We start from the raw sequence: 14161 nt of genomic DNA, 5'->3' as shown, positions 1-14161 counted from the left end.
GACTTTATTTAACTATATAAACGCAACATGCAACAATTTCTAAGATTTTATTGAGTTAGAGTTCATATAAATCAATTGAAATAAATTCATTAGACCCTAATCTATGGATTTCACATGACTGGGTATACAGATATGCATCTCTTGGTCACAGATACCTTGGATCAGAAAACCAGTCAGTATCTGGTGTGGCCACCATTTTCCTCATGCAGGGCAACATATCTCCTTCACATAGAGTTGATCAGGCTGTTGATTGTGGCCCGTGGAATGTTGTCCCACTCTTCTTCAATGACTGTGCAAAGTTGCTGGATATTGGCGGGAACTGGAACACGCTGTCGTAGTCATCGATCCAGAGCATCCCAGACATTTCTGATGAGTATGCAGGCCATGGAAGAACTGGGACATTTTCAGCTTCCAGGAATTGTGTACAGATCCTTGTGACATGGTGCCGTGCAGTATCATGCTGAAACATGAGGTGATTGCGGCCGATGAATGGTATGACAATGGGCCTCAGGATCTCGTCACGGTATCTCTGTGCATTCAAATTAACATCGATAAAATAAAATTGTGTTCATTGTCCGTAGCTTATGCCTGCCCATACCATAACCCCAACACCACCATTCTACGGTTGTGCAAACCCACAGTTTCATCAGCTGTCCAGGTGGCTGGTCTCAGACGATCCTGCAGTTAAAGAAGCCGGATGTGGAGGTCCTGGGCTGGCGTGGTTACACGTGGTCTGCGGTTGAGGCCAGTTGGATGTACTGCCAAATTCTTTAAAACGACATTGGTAGAGAAATTAACATTACATTCTCTGGCAACAGCTCTGGTGGACATTCCTGCAGTCAGCATTACAATTGCGCGCTCCCTCAAAACTTGAGACATCTGTGGCATTGTATTGTGTGACAAAACTGCACATTTTAGTGGCCTTTTATTGTCCCCAGCACAAGGTGCACCTGTGTAATGATCATGCTGTTTAATCAGCTTCTTGATATGCCACACCTGTCAGGTGGATGGATTATCTTGGCAAAGGAAATGTTCACTAACAGCGATGTAAACAAATGTGTGCCTAAAAATTTGAGAGAAATACGTTTTTTGTGCGTATGGAACATTTCTGGGTTATTTTATTTCAGCTCATGAAACATGGGACCAACACTTCACATGTTGCATTTATATATTTTTTCAGTGTAATAGCACTGCTAACATATTTTGGGTTAACTATTTAAACTCCAAGCACAGATAGGACACATGGAAAATAATTTCCTTAGGCATTAATCATGCAAACACATTTATTGTGACATAGCATTAGTGAGATTTGAAGCTATAATCTTCTGTTCTCTATCCATGGAATTAGTCCACTGTGCCACCAGGATTGAGGTAGCATGCCATGTTTTTTTCACATACAAAGCTGTTCATTTTAGTCTATTCAAACAGACCCCATTTCAAAAGAAACACGTACTCATTAAAATCAGGTGTGGCCAATTAGTGGGCAAATGAGGAATGAGGAAACCTGTAGGAAACGTTATGCTGAAGTACTGAAATTCCCACAGAACAATGTTGCTTCTTAATGTTCTCTTAACCAACACACCTGAACACTCTTAACAAGATATAGGATAGAGAGAGTTTTTTTGATGCTGATAATGGAATGTATGTTTTTAAATAACATTATTAGAACGTTCTCTGAATGTTACTAAAGTTTTCTTGTTTTTTATTAAACATTTTCTTCACTTTCTGATAACAGAATGTATGTTTTTAAATAACATTCTAAAATGTTATCTGAACGTTACTAAGGTTGTCTTGTGTTTTTATGGAACATTTTCTTCACTTTCTGAGAACAGAATATATGTTTTTAAATAACATTCTTAAAATGTTCTCTGAACGTTACTAAGATTGTCTTGTGTTTTTATGGAAAGTTTTCTTAATGTTCTAGGAACAATTTGAGAACATTTAAATAGAACCATGAGGAAACCTGTAGGAAACGTTATGCTGAAGTACTGAAATTCCCACAGCAGAATGTTGCTTCTTAATGTTCTTTGAACTATTTGAGAACATTCCCAATGTAAAACCAGTTGGAGAACGTTCCTAGAACATTACTAACATTTACATAAAATTTTAGCAGACGCTCTTATACAGAGCGACTTACAGGAACAATTAGGGTTAAGTGCTTTGCTCAAGGGCACAATTACAGATTTTTCACCTAGTCGGCTCGGGGATTCAAACCAGCAACCTTTCGGTTACTGGCCCAACGCTCTTAAACGCTAGGCTAACTGCTGCCCTGTAACCATGTTTGAACTTTTAGGAAATGTTCTGTTAAAGTAATGAAATACCAAGAAATTAAAGTTTTTTTGTTAAGTTCCTTAAATGTCCTGAGAATGTTCAAAGCCGAGCAACTATCCTGTACCATTCCCAGAGTCTTGTGGGAAGGTTGTATGCAAAATAACCATAAGTCAACCACGCTCTCACCAAGCTCTAAGGTTCTCAGAACGTTATGTGCTAGCTGGGACGCTACCCTAAGTTGGGTTCCTTATCTAAATTATGGCCTAGGCCTACTGTTGGCAAGTAAGTTTATCAGTGCAGTCAGCAGCAGGCTAGTGGTTGAGAGTTTTGGGCCGGTAACTGAAAGGTTGCTGGTTCGTATCCTCAAGCCATCTAGGCAAAACTATGTAAATGTGCCCTTGAGCAAGGCACTTAACCCTACTTGCTCTGGATAAGTGTTTCTGCTAAATGAGTACAATGTAGGTTAGTTGTCAGTCAGGAATTATGGTTTTCCTCAAGGGTAAATAAACGTCTTCATCTGTTTCATCTTGTCGGAGTGGGGAAAGGGAGGACTCACCAGCCAATCCGGGAATCGCCCTGTAAAAGAAGGTAACACACTGATTATTATGTGTGTGTGTGTGTGTGTGTGTGTGTGTGTGTGTGTGTGTGTGTGTGTGTGTGTGTGTGTGTGTGTGTGTGTATTTACTGGAAGAACTTCGGAGCTGGGGAGGTGGAGCCTTACGAATATCAGCTCTATAGACTAGTCGTTGGTCGCTGTAACACAACTACCTCCGTTTACTGGATAGAGAATGGAGAGAGAGAGAGAGAGTATTGTTTATTTGCCTTGTGTTTATGATCTATTTCACTTGCTTTGGTAATGTAAACATGTTTCCCATGCCAATAAAGCCCTTTGAATTGAATTGAGAGAGAATAAAGAAAGAGAGATAGAGAGAAGGGGGGTGAAGAGGACGCCGAGGTCTTAACAGACAATAGCCTACCGACACGTTCCTCCGTCGGTTAGAAGAGGCCGGGGTTAATGACCAAGTTAATAAATTATTTAACACGGAGACATTCGGGGACTTTGGATATTTTCTCCCCCCGGAGAGGAACGCTGGAGCCCGAGTCAGGAACCATCTCCAAGGTAAATAAACAGGCTCCATACCCAGGGCTTTGACCGTTACTCCATGGTGCGTAAAATAGCCTACTGCATGTGTGCATTATGCAATTGGGCAAAACGTTATCATAATGGCGATTGGGGAGCTTTTTGGGCTAGAGCAATTGCCTCTCTAAAACATCCCAGGGAGCCAGCACGAACAGCAGGCTTTAATGGCGCAATGCAGAACAGTACTATATTTGGGACACACACTAGGCTATATAGACTACTCATTCTCCTTATTTCAGATAGCATTGTCTATTTCTGCGTTTTCGTTGTAAGTCATGTTTCTATTCTGTGCCTGGAAGGGGCTTAAGCTCGGCTCAGACGGAGACCGTGTTTAGCAGATGCAGAGCGGGCAGTTATGGCGCCGCTTCGAGTAACAACAAGAGCCGGTCCTGGAGAATAAAGATCCATCCATTATGGTGCCGGGCACGTTCCGTCTCGCTCCAAATGCAACGATCAGCAGCACAGTGAGACGGTCAGACCAGACCCACCCGGGGTAGCCTATTTACCGTGAAACCGGAGAACCATAGCCGCTCTGCTGGCTCGAGCAGGCTGCATGGGAATGAGGTTATTTATTCAGAATGAACCTGGACTCATTCATAATAACCCGGTTTACTGAGAATCCCCCCGGGGGGTGCGCGCGATCGAAGGCAATTGAATCATCTGACTGTATACGGGAGAGAGAGAGAGAGACAGAAGAAGAAGAGAGTTTGACCTGTTTATTACAGCCTATAATGTATCTACACTGAACAAAAATATAAATGCAACATGTAAAGTGTTGGGCCCATGTTTCATGAGCTGAAATATAAAATCCCAGAAATGTTCCATACACACAAATTTGTTTAAGTCCCTGTTAGTGAGCATTTCTCCTTTGCCAAGATAATCCATCCACCTGACAGGTGTGGCATATCAAGAAGCTGATTAAACAGCATGATCGTTACACTGGTGCATCTTGTGCTGGGACAATAAAAGGCCACTTTAAAATGTGCAGTTTTGTCACACAAGACAATACCACAGATGTTTCAAGTTTTGAGGGAGCGTGCAATTGTAATGCTGACTGCAGAAATGTCCACCAGAGCTGTTGTCAGAGAATTGCCAAGGTCCTTTTAGAGAATTTGGCAGTATGTCGAACCAGTCTGACAACCCCAGACCACGTTTAACCACGCCAGCCCAGGACCTCCACATCAGGCTTCTTCACCTGCAGGATCTCTGAGGGGGGGTGGGGGGTACTGAGGAGTATTTCTGTAAATAAGGTATTTCTGTATTTTATTTGTAATCATTTATCCAAAAAATTCTAAAAACCTGTTTTTGCTTTGTGATTATGGGGTATTGTGTGTAGATTGATGAGGATTTTTAATTATTTAATCCATTTTAGAATAAGGCTGTAATGTAACAAAATGTGGAAAAGTGAAGAGGTCTGAATACTTTCCGAATGCACTGTATATATAAACACGGTTTGTTGTGAATGAACACAGTGAAGTATACTTCATACCTTTAGAAGTGTTTTCAATAGACAAAATAACTCTCTCTCTCACTCTCTCTCTCTGCAGCTGTCTGCAGTGGGTGGTCTCTCTGAGGTCCTCGCTGGACTGCTCCTCAGTGTGTTCACTCTGGGAAACACGTCCGCTCCCCTCCTCCTCCCCTCCCCCCTCACGTCCTCTCCCCTCCTCCCCCCCTCACGTCCTCACCCCTCCTCCTCCCCTCCTTCCTCACGTCCTCTCCCCTTCTCCTCCCCTCACGTCCTCACCCATCCTCCTCCCTTCCCCCCTCACGTCCCCTCCCTTCCTCCTCCCCTCCCCCCTCACGTCCTCTCCCCTCCTCCCCACCTCCATCACAACTCACACCCTCCCCTTCTCCCTCCTCACCCCTTCTTCCCTCTCCTCCCCCATCCTCTCCCTCCCCCCTCCCTGCTCTGGACCCCCCACCCCTCGGTCAGCGAGCCGAGCGGGGGGGTCAGGGCGCCATGGTAACCCATAGCAGGCACGACCCCCCAGCCATGAGCAGCGTTACCCACCCAGAGGCCAGAGGTCAGGAGTCAGACGTGCCCTCCCTACGCTACAAACCCTTCAGCTCGCGCGGACACTACCAACAGGCCAGTTCAATAATGTCATCATGTGACAGCTCATCGTGTACTATAGGCAAACTAGCTAGCCTCTTACTAAATGCTAACCATCATCAATATTCCTCTCCCAGTCTCAGGTGGTGTGTTTAGTTGTTATCATTACAGCATCATATATTATGGTTCCTCTGCCAGGTGCTGTGTGTATAGTTAATGTACCTACTTAGCATTGATAAAACAATTGTTATAAATTGTTATATTAAAACCTATTCTTCCCCCTGTTCCAGGTGCTGTGTGCGGTGCGTAAGTTACAGGAGAGTGGGTTCTACTGGGGTGCGGTGGGTGGTCGTGAGGCCAGTGCTCTGCTCCGCTCCCAGCCCCCCGGGACCTTCCTGGTCCGAGACTCCTCTGACCACCACTACTTCTTCACACTGTCGGTCCAGACGTCCCGCGGGACCAAGAACCTCCGGATCCACAGCCAGGGGGGAAGCTTTTACCTGCAGCCCGACCCCTGCTGCACGCACACGCCCCCACGTTTCGACTGTGTGCTCAAACTGATTGGACACTACATGGGGAAGGAGGGAGGTGGTGGAGGAGGAGGAGGAGAAGCAGGAGGAGGAGGAGAGGGGGAGGCCGTGGCAGGGGTAAGGACGGGGGGAGGCATGGCTGCGGCTGCGGGGGAGACTGTGGGGACGGGGAGTTTGTATCTGATCCACTCAGGGGGAGAGAAGGTTCCGTTGGAGTTGAGTCGACCCCTCCCCTCCTCCCTGTCCTCCCTCCAGCACCTGTGTAGAAGGACCCTGAACGGACACCCGGGGGGCCCGGACCCCCCCAACACACACCAGCTCCCTCACACACTCAGAGACTTCTTGGCGGAGTACGATGCTCCCATCTAACACACACACAGTTCAGTTTGGGGGTTTCCCCGTCTTAACAGTTGAGGATAGGATTTGGAGAGGGTAAGCTGATCCTAGATCGATGCCACTGTTTTCCTATCAAGTGGAGCCTCATATAGGTAACCATGGATACTCCTCTCCTGGAGAGACTGTCAATGGGAGTCAGGAAAACGCTGGGGGTCAAAGGTTGTTGCCCTGTCAGACAGTGAGTCGTTCTCCCAGCAGAAGCTGTGATTGGGTAGTCAAAAATATTAAAATGAAAGGTTGATAATGCAGACAGTGAACGTGCACACACACACACTTTAGCAGTGGCTTTAGGAGTGTTGTCAGAAGGTTGCCTGTGGGTTTGCTGTGCTGCTGTGGCTGAGGAACAGCTCTCTCTATTGATCAGCAGAAGCTTTCCTCTCCTCCTCTTTCTCCTGTCTGACATGTAAAATGGGCTCACTGGACTGAGAGAGGGAGGGGGAGAGAGAGAGAGAGGGGAGAATGGCAGTGAATGTCAAACGAGGGGCCCATAGCAGAGTGAATGTGTTTGTGTGCATGGTGTCGTACACATTTCCACAGCTGCATGCCAACTAGCATAGCCTCATAGGAAGGTGTGAGGGATCATGGCTGACAACAGCCACTAGACTCATACACAAAGACACACACACACACACATAGGCTGAAGACAGCCACTAGCCTCACACACATAGACAGAAACACACATACACACACAGGCATACAGTTGAAGTGGCGGCAGGTAGCTTAGTGGGTAAGAGTGTTGTGCCAGTATAATATAATAATATAATATGCCATTTAGCAGACGCTTTTATCCAAAGCGACTTACACTCATACAGTAGCCGAAAGGTCGCTGGTTCTAATCCCCGAGCCGACTAGGTGAAAAATCTGTCGATGTGCCCTTAAGCAAGGCACTTAACCCTAATTACTCATGTAAGTCGTCTGCAAAAAAAAAAAAAAAGTCTGAAGTTTACATACACTTAGGTTGGAGTCATTAAAACTCGTATTTCAACCACTCCACACATTTCTTGTTAACAAACTATAGTTTTGGCAAGTCGGTAAGGACATCTACTTTGTGCATGACACAAGTAATTTTTCCAACAATTGTTTACAGACTGATTATTTCACTTAGAATTCACTGTATCACAATTCCAGTGGGTCAGAAGTTTACATACACTAAGTTGACTGTGCCTTTAAACAGCTTGTAAAATTCCAGAAAATTATGTCATGACTTTAGAAGCTTTAGATAGGCTATTTTAGTCAATTGGAGGTGCACCTGTGGATTAATTTCAAGGCCTACCTTCAAACTCAGTGCCTATTTGCTTGACATCATGGGAAAATCAAAATAAATCAGCCAAGACCTCAGGAAAAAAATGGTAGACCTCCACAAGTCTGGTTCATCCTTGGGAGCAATTTCCAAATGCCTAAAGGTACCACGTTCATCTGTACAAACAATAGTTTGCAAGTATAAACACCATGGGACCACGCAGCCGTCATACCGCTCAGGAAGGAGACGCGTTCTGTCTCCTAGAGATTAACGTACTTTGGTGCGAAAAGTGCAAATCAATCCCAGAACAACAGCAAAGGACCTTGTGAAGATGCTGGAGGAAACCGGTACAAAAGTATCTATATCCACAGTAAAACGAGTCCTATATCGACATAACCTGAAAGACCGCTCAGCAAGGAAGAAGCCACTGCTCCAAAACAGCCATAAAAAAGCCAGACTACGGTTTGCAACTGCACATGGGGACAAAGATCGTACTTTTTGGAGAAATGTCCTCTGGTCTGATGAAACAAAAATAGAACTGTTTGGCCATAATGACCATCATTATGTTTGGAGGAAAAGGGGGGACGCTTGCAAGCCGAAGAACACCATCCCAACCGTGAAGCATGGGGGTGGCAGCATCATGCTGTGGGGGTGCTTTGCTGCAGGAGGTACTGGTGCACTTCACAAAATAGATGGCATCACGAGGAAGGAAAATGATGTGGATATATTGAAGCAACATCTCAAGACTTCAGTCAGGAAGTTAAAGCTTGGTCGCAAATGGGTCTTCCAAATGGACAATGACCCCAAGCATACTTCCAAAGTTGTGGCAAAATGGCTTAAGGACAACAAAGTCAAGGTATTGGAGTGGCCATCACAAAGCCCTGACCTCAATCCTATAGAACATTTGTGGGCAGAACTGAAAAAGCGTGTGCGAGCAAGGAGGCCTACAAACCTCACGCAGTTACACCAGCTCTGTCAGGAGGAATGGGCCAAAATTCACCCAACTTATTGTGGGAAGCTTGTGGAAGGCTACCCGAAACATTTGACCCAAGTTAAACAATTGAAAGGCAATGCTACCAAATACTAATTGAGTGTATGTAAACTTCTGACCCACTGGGAATGTGATGAAAGTAATAAAATCTTAAATTAATCATTCTCTCTAGTATTATTCTAACATTTCACATTCTTAAGATAAAGTGGTGATCCTAACTGACCTAAAACAGGGAATTTTTACTAGGATTAAATGTCAGGAATTGTGAAAAACTGAGTTTAAATGTATTTAGCGAAGGTGTATGTAAACTTTATGTATGTGTGTATGTCAACTGTACATACAGCTATACCGCAGCTTTGGTAGCTCTTCTGTCAGGATGTGATGGAGGTGACCCTGTCTCTCTCTCTCGCTCTCTCTCGCTCTCTCTCTCGCTCTCTCTTTCTCTGTCCCCCCCCCCCACATCTCTCTCTCTCTCTCTGTCCCCCCCCCACATCTCTCTCGCTCTGTCCCCCACCCCACATCTCTCTCTTTCTCTCTGTCCCCCCCACATCTCTCTCTGCCCCCCCCACATCTCTCTCTCTCTCTGTCTCCCCCCACATCTCTCTCTCTCTCTCTCTCTCTCTCTCTGTCTGTCCCCCCCCACATCTCTCTCTCTCTGTCCCCCAACATCTCTCTCTCTGTCCCCCCACATCTCTCTCTCTCTCTGTACCCCCCACATCTCTCTCTCTCTCTGTCCCCCCACATCTCTCTCTCTCTCTGTCCCCCCACATCTCTCTCTCTCTGTCCCCCCACATCTCTCTCTCTCTGTTCCCCCCACATCTCTCTCTCTGTCCCCCCCACATCTCTCTCTCTCTCTGTCCCCCCACATCTCTCTCTGTCCCCCCCCCACATCTCTCTCTCTGTCCCCACATCTCTCTCTCTCTCTGTCCCCCATCTCTCTGTCCCCACATCTCTCTCTCTGTCCCCACATCTCTCTATCTCTGTGTGTCACCCACATCTCTCTCTCTCTCTCTCTCTCTGTGTCCCCCACATCTCTCTCTCTCTCTCTCTCTGTGTGTCCCCCACCTCTCTCTCTCTCTCTGTCCCCCCCACATCTCTCTCTCTCTCTGTCTCTCTCTCTCTCTCTCTCTCTCTCTCTCTCTCTCTCTCTCTGTCCCCACATCTCTCTCTCTCTCTCTGTCCCCACATCTCTCTCTCTCTGTCCCCACATCTCTGTCCCCACATCTCTCTCTCTCTCTGTCCCCACATCTCTCTCTCTCTCTCTGTCCCCACATCTCTCTCTCTGTCCCCACATCTCTCTCTGAGAACAGGAGTTGTGACAGTGAGTCTGAGCAGACCGTTGTTAATCAGACAAAAGCCCTGGCAGACAACCAAAGCTAACAGTGGATCTTATTATAGTCCCAGGGGGCAGGCAGGCAGGCAGAAACAACAACGGGTGTATCCCAAATAGCAACCTATTCCCTTTATAGTGCATTACTTTGGGACCCTGTGGACTCTGGTCAAAAGTAGTTCACTATAGGAAATAGGGCGCCATTTGAGACACAGCCAGAAACAACAACAACTGAAGCAGAACATAGTCTGTAGTCAGTCAGACGTCGAGGGGGAGGAAGAGTGAGGAAGACAAGTAGGGGTGAGGCTGGATGAGGGGGGAGAGGTTAGAGATTGTTTTCAGACCACAGAGACGATGACAAACCCTTCATTTTGTTGATGAAGATTATGATGATATTGATGATAGTGATGAAGAAGATGATGATGTTGACGAAGACGTGATAATAATGATTTTGATGATGATGTAGTGTTAAGCTGAATCCATGTCTTCCTGATAGAAGTCTAGTTAGTAGAAGATCAACATTTGTCATTTTTAACATTTACTATCAACATAATGTTTACATGTGTCTCCACAGCCCAGCTACATGTGAAGTACTCGTCTTTTATAAAGACTGCTCATAACCTCGCCACTAGACTGGCAGACAGTGCAAGCTCAACTATCTGGAACTAAAAAAAACTAAAAGCATTACAAAAGAAATGAATAAAGGAACTTTGCACATATTTATATTTCTAAGATATTTCAATACTTTATATTAAAAAGCACTATTTTTACCAAATTGAACCGATTCTCTTTGTACCTTCATTTATGTAGGTACACGTCTGTCTGTCTGTCTGTCTGTCTGTCTGTCTGTCTGTCTGTCTGTCTGTCTGTCTGTCTGTCTGTCTATTGTTCTGTCTGTCTGTCTGGTTCTATGTGTGCAATTCAATTAACACACGTGGTGTCAATTTAAATCCCACTGGTGTTAACCCCCTGGTGTTAACCCCACTAGAATCAACTCTCAGATATAACACTCACAACACTTTTTACCTCAACACCGATATTTTAACACTTGCAAATTTGCTGTATTGGGTACACGTGAAACATTTATCTGGTCATGTGCAGTGTACTGAACTGTAGTGTGTGTGTGTGTGTGTGTGAGAGAGAGAGAGAGAGAGAGAGAGAAAGAGGTGAGGGGGGTCAGAGAGAATCAGTGTATGTGAGGTCAGAGAGGTGAAAGGTTCCATTTGGGAGAGATTTATGATGGTCTGTGGTTAACAGTGGGTAGAAGGTGTACAGTGGGGAAAAAAAGTATTTAGTCAGCCACCAATTGTGCAAGTTCTCCCACTTAAAAAGATGAGAGAGGCCTGTAATTTTCATCATAGGTACACGTCAACTATGACAGACAAATTGAGGAAAAAAAATCCAGAAAATCACATTGTACGATTTTTAATGAATTTATTTGCAAATTATGGTGGAAAATAAGTATTTGGTCACCTACAAACAAACAAGATTTCTGGCTCTCACAGACCTGTAACTTCTTCTTTAAGAGGCTCCGCTGTCCTCCACTCGTTACCTGTATGAACTTGTTATCAGTATAAAAGACACCTGTCCACAACCTCAAACAGTCACACTCCAAACTCCACTATTGCCAAGACCAAAGAGCTGTCAAAGGACACCAGAAACAAAATTGTAGACCTGCACCAGGCTGGGAAGACTGAATCTGCAATAGGTAAGCAGCTTGGTTTGAAGAAATCAACTGTGGGAGCAATTATTTGGAAATGACATACAAGACCACTGATAATCTCCCTCGATCTGGGGCTCCACGCAAGATCTCACCCCATGGGGTCAAAATGATCACAAGAACGGTGAGCAAAAATCCCAGAACCACATGGGGGGACCTAGTGAATGACCTGCAGAGAGCTGGGACCAAAGTAACAAAGCCTACCATCAGTAACACACTACGCCACCAGGGACTCAAATCCTGCAGTGCGAGACGTGTCCCCCTGCTTAAGCCAGTACATGTCCAGGCCCATCTTAAGTTTGCTAGAGTGCATTTGGATGATCCAGAAGAGGATTGGGAGAATGTCATATGGTCAGATGAAACCAAAATATAACTTTTTGGTAAAAACTCAACTCGTCGTGTTTGGAGGACAAAGAATGCTGAGTTGCATCCAAAGAACACCATACCTACTGTGAAGCATGGGGGTGGAAACATCATGCTTTGGGGCTGTTTTTCTGCAAAGGGACCAGGACGACTGATCCGTGTAAAGGAAAGAATGAATGGGGCCATGTATCGTGAGATTTTGAGTGAAAACCTCCTTCCATCAGCAAGGGCATTGAAGATGAAACGTGGCTGGGTCTTTCAGCATGACAATGATCCCAAACACACCGCCCGGGCAACGAAGGAGTGGCTTCGTAAGAAGCATTTCAAGGTCCTGGAGTGGCCTAGCCAGTCTCCAGATCTCAACCCCATAGAAAATCTTTGGAGGGAGTTGAAAGTCCGTGTTGCCCAGCGACAGCCCCAAAACATCACTGCTATAGAGGAGATCTGCATGGAGGAATGGGCCAAAATACCAGCAACAGTGTGTGAAAACCTTGTGAAGACTTACAGAAAACGTTTGACCTGTGTCATTGCCAACAAAGGGTATATAACAAAGTATTGAGAAACTTTTGTTATTGACCAAATACTTATTTTCCACCATAATTTGCAAATAAATTCATTAAAAATCCTACAATGTGATTTTCTGGATTTTTTTTCCTCATTTTGTCTGTCATAGTTGACGTGTACCTATGATGAAAATTACAGGCCTCTCTCATCTTTTTAAGTGGGAGAACTTGCACAATTGGTGGCTGACTAAATACTTTTTTTCCCCACTGTATGTGAGGGTCTGGGTGGAGAATTTCTTAATAGACTGAATAACTCTCTCTATCTCTCCCAATTCAAAGGGCTTTATTGGCATGGGAAACATGTTTATATTGCCAAAGCAAGTGAAATAGATACATTTTTCGTTAGGGAAAATCAAGTCTGAAATTGTAAAGTGGAAATTGCAAGCTTTAGAAGCCTTTTCAAACCTTGAATACACTACAAGTTTGCATTTTCCTGCTATGCAAGAAAAGTACTGCAACAACAGGATGATGAAATTAAGATATGGCATTTGTACACAGTTTCATATCTAAACTTGTGGTTTCTACCTCTAGATTTTCAACTCAAAGGTACAGCTGCTATAGAGCTCTCATACAACTTTACAAATTCACATAACCAGTTTAGATGTGCGCACGCACGCACGCACACACACGCACACACACACACACACACACACACACACACACACACACACACACACACACACACACACACACAAACCTTCACACACAGCTTTACCGCTAGTGCCTCCCCTTCTCCATAAACCTCTGATTACATAATTGATTGACAGGGCCAGCAACATTGACGGGAATAGGGCCATAAACTGTTACAGTAATGTTTACTATCTGGCTCCCATCAGGAAGACTCTCCACTTCCTGGTTCAAACAAAATACAAAGACTGCACTGTGTTAGGCAATTCCCAGAGCCCTGCATGATAACAATACCCAGAGCACAACATGACAGCAACAGCCTTGCAGACAATGCATTATGTTTTTCATGACAACATGACTAGGAAAAACTCTGGGCCCTAATGTCAAAAATGAGATATAACTAAATGTATTGTTGCCAAGGAGATATTTAGAATAACATAACTCATATGTATAACATAGTCCCTAGTCAGTGGGGTCCAGTCTATCAGTAAATACACTCTGTTTGAATTGTCTTGTGCAAGTGCATTGAAAGTACATTCCATATCCATTAGGGACATATTCAGAGAGAGAGAGAGAGAGAATGAAAGAGAGAGAGGGAGAGAGGGAGAAAGAGAGAGAAAGAGAGAACGAAAGAGAGCGAGAGAGAGAGAGAGAGAGAGAGAGAGAGAGAGAGAGAGAGAGAGAGAAAGATGACACACACCTACAAAAGCAACAAAACACAGGCAGGTCAAAAAAACAAAGAGGGGTTCCCAGATGCATTCAGTTGTTTCAGGCCCATCCCACTAAACACACACACACAGCGATAAGCTATAGGCTTGCTCTGGGGTGTACCTAACAGGAAAGGAATGCAGTGAGCTTTTACACATCCGGACTGAGGGCCTACGGGGATGGTAATGTGCAGTGTACTGTACTGAACTGTAGTGTGCGTGAGAGAGA

At 44.8% G+C, this 14161-nt stretch overlaps 1 protein-coding gene across 7 annotated transcripts; it reads left to right on the top strand.

The window, feature by feature from the left end:
- Positions 1 to 3025: 3025 nt before the first annotated feature.
- Positions 3026 to 10732, top strand: LOC311101225 (suppressor of cytokine signaling 3-like). Of its 7 annotated transcripts, none has more exons than XR_014609899.1 (4): positions 3026 to 4662; positions 4960 to 5501; positions 5756 to 7027; positions 7060 to 9093. XR_014609899.1 is itself a non-coding variant. In XM_084142338.1 (3 exons), exons 2-3 carry the CDS (start codon positions 5373 to 5375, stop codon positions 6362 to 6364), a joined length of 738 nt encoding a protein of 245 aa, XP_083998464.1. In that variant the 5' UTR covers positions 3031 to 3391; positions 4960 to 5372; the 3' UTR covers positions 6365 to 9093. The 7 variants fall into 7 exon arrangements, 3 of the variants coding, with proteins under 3 accessions (XP_083998463.1, XP_083998464.1, XP_083998462.1); XR_014609900.1 differs by having other exon boundaries at positions 3031 to 3391; XR_014609901.1 differs by having other exon boundaries at positions 3031 to 3391; positions 4486 to 5501.
- Positions 10733 to 14161: the final 3429 nt, after the last annotated feature.

The sequence above is a fragment of the Coregonus lavaretus genome (genome assembly GCF_964263955.1).
Source record: "Coregonus lavaretus genome assembly, chromosome: 25".
Lineage (NCBI taxonomy): Eukaryota > Metazoa > Chordata > Actinopteri > Salmoniformes > Salmonidae > Coregonus > Coregonus lavaretus.
This window is presented reverse-complemented; position numbering and strand designations above follow the sequence as displayed.

Excerpts from the sequence above, each read along its gene's own strand:
- LOC311101225 (XM_084142336.1), top strand. The coding sequence starts at position 9,004 with ATGGAGGTGACCCTGTCTCTCTCTCTCGCTCTCTCTCGCTCTCTCTCT.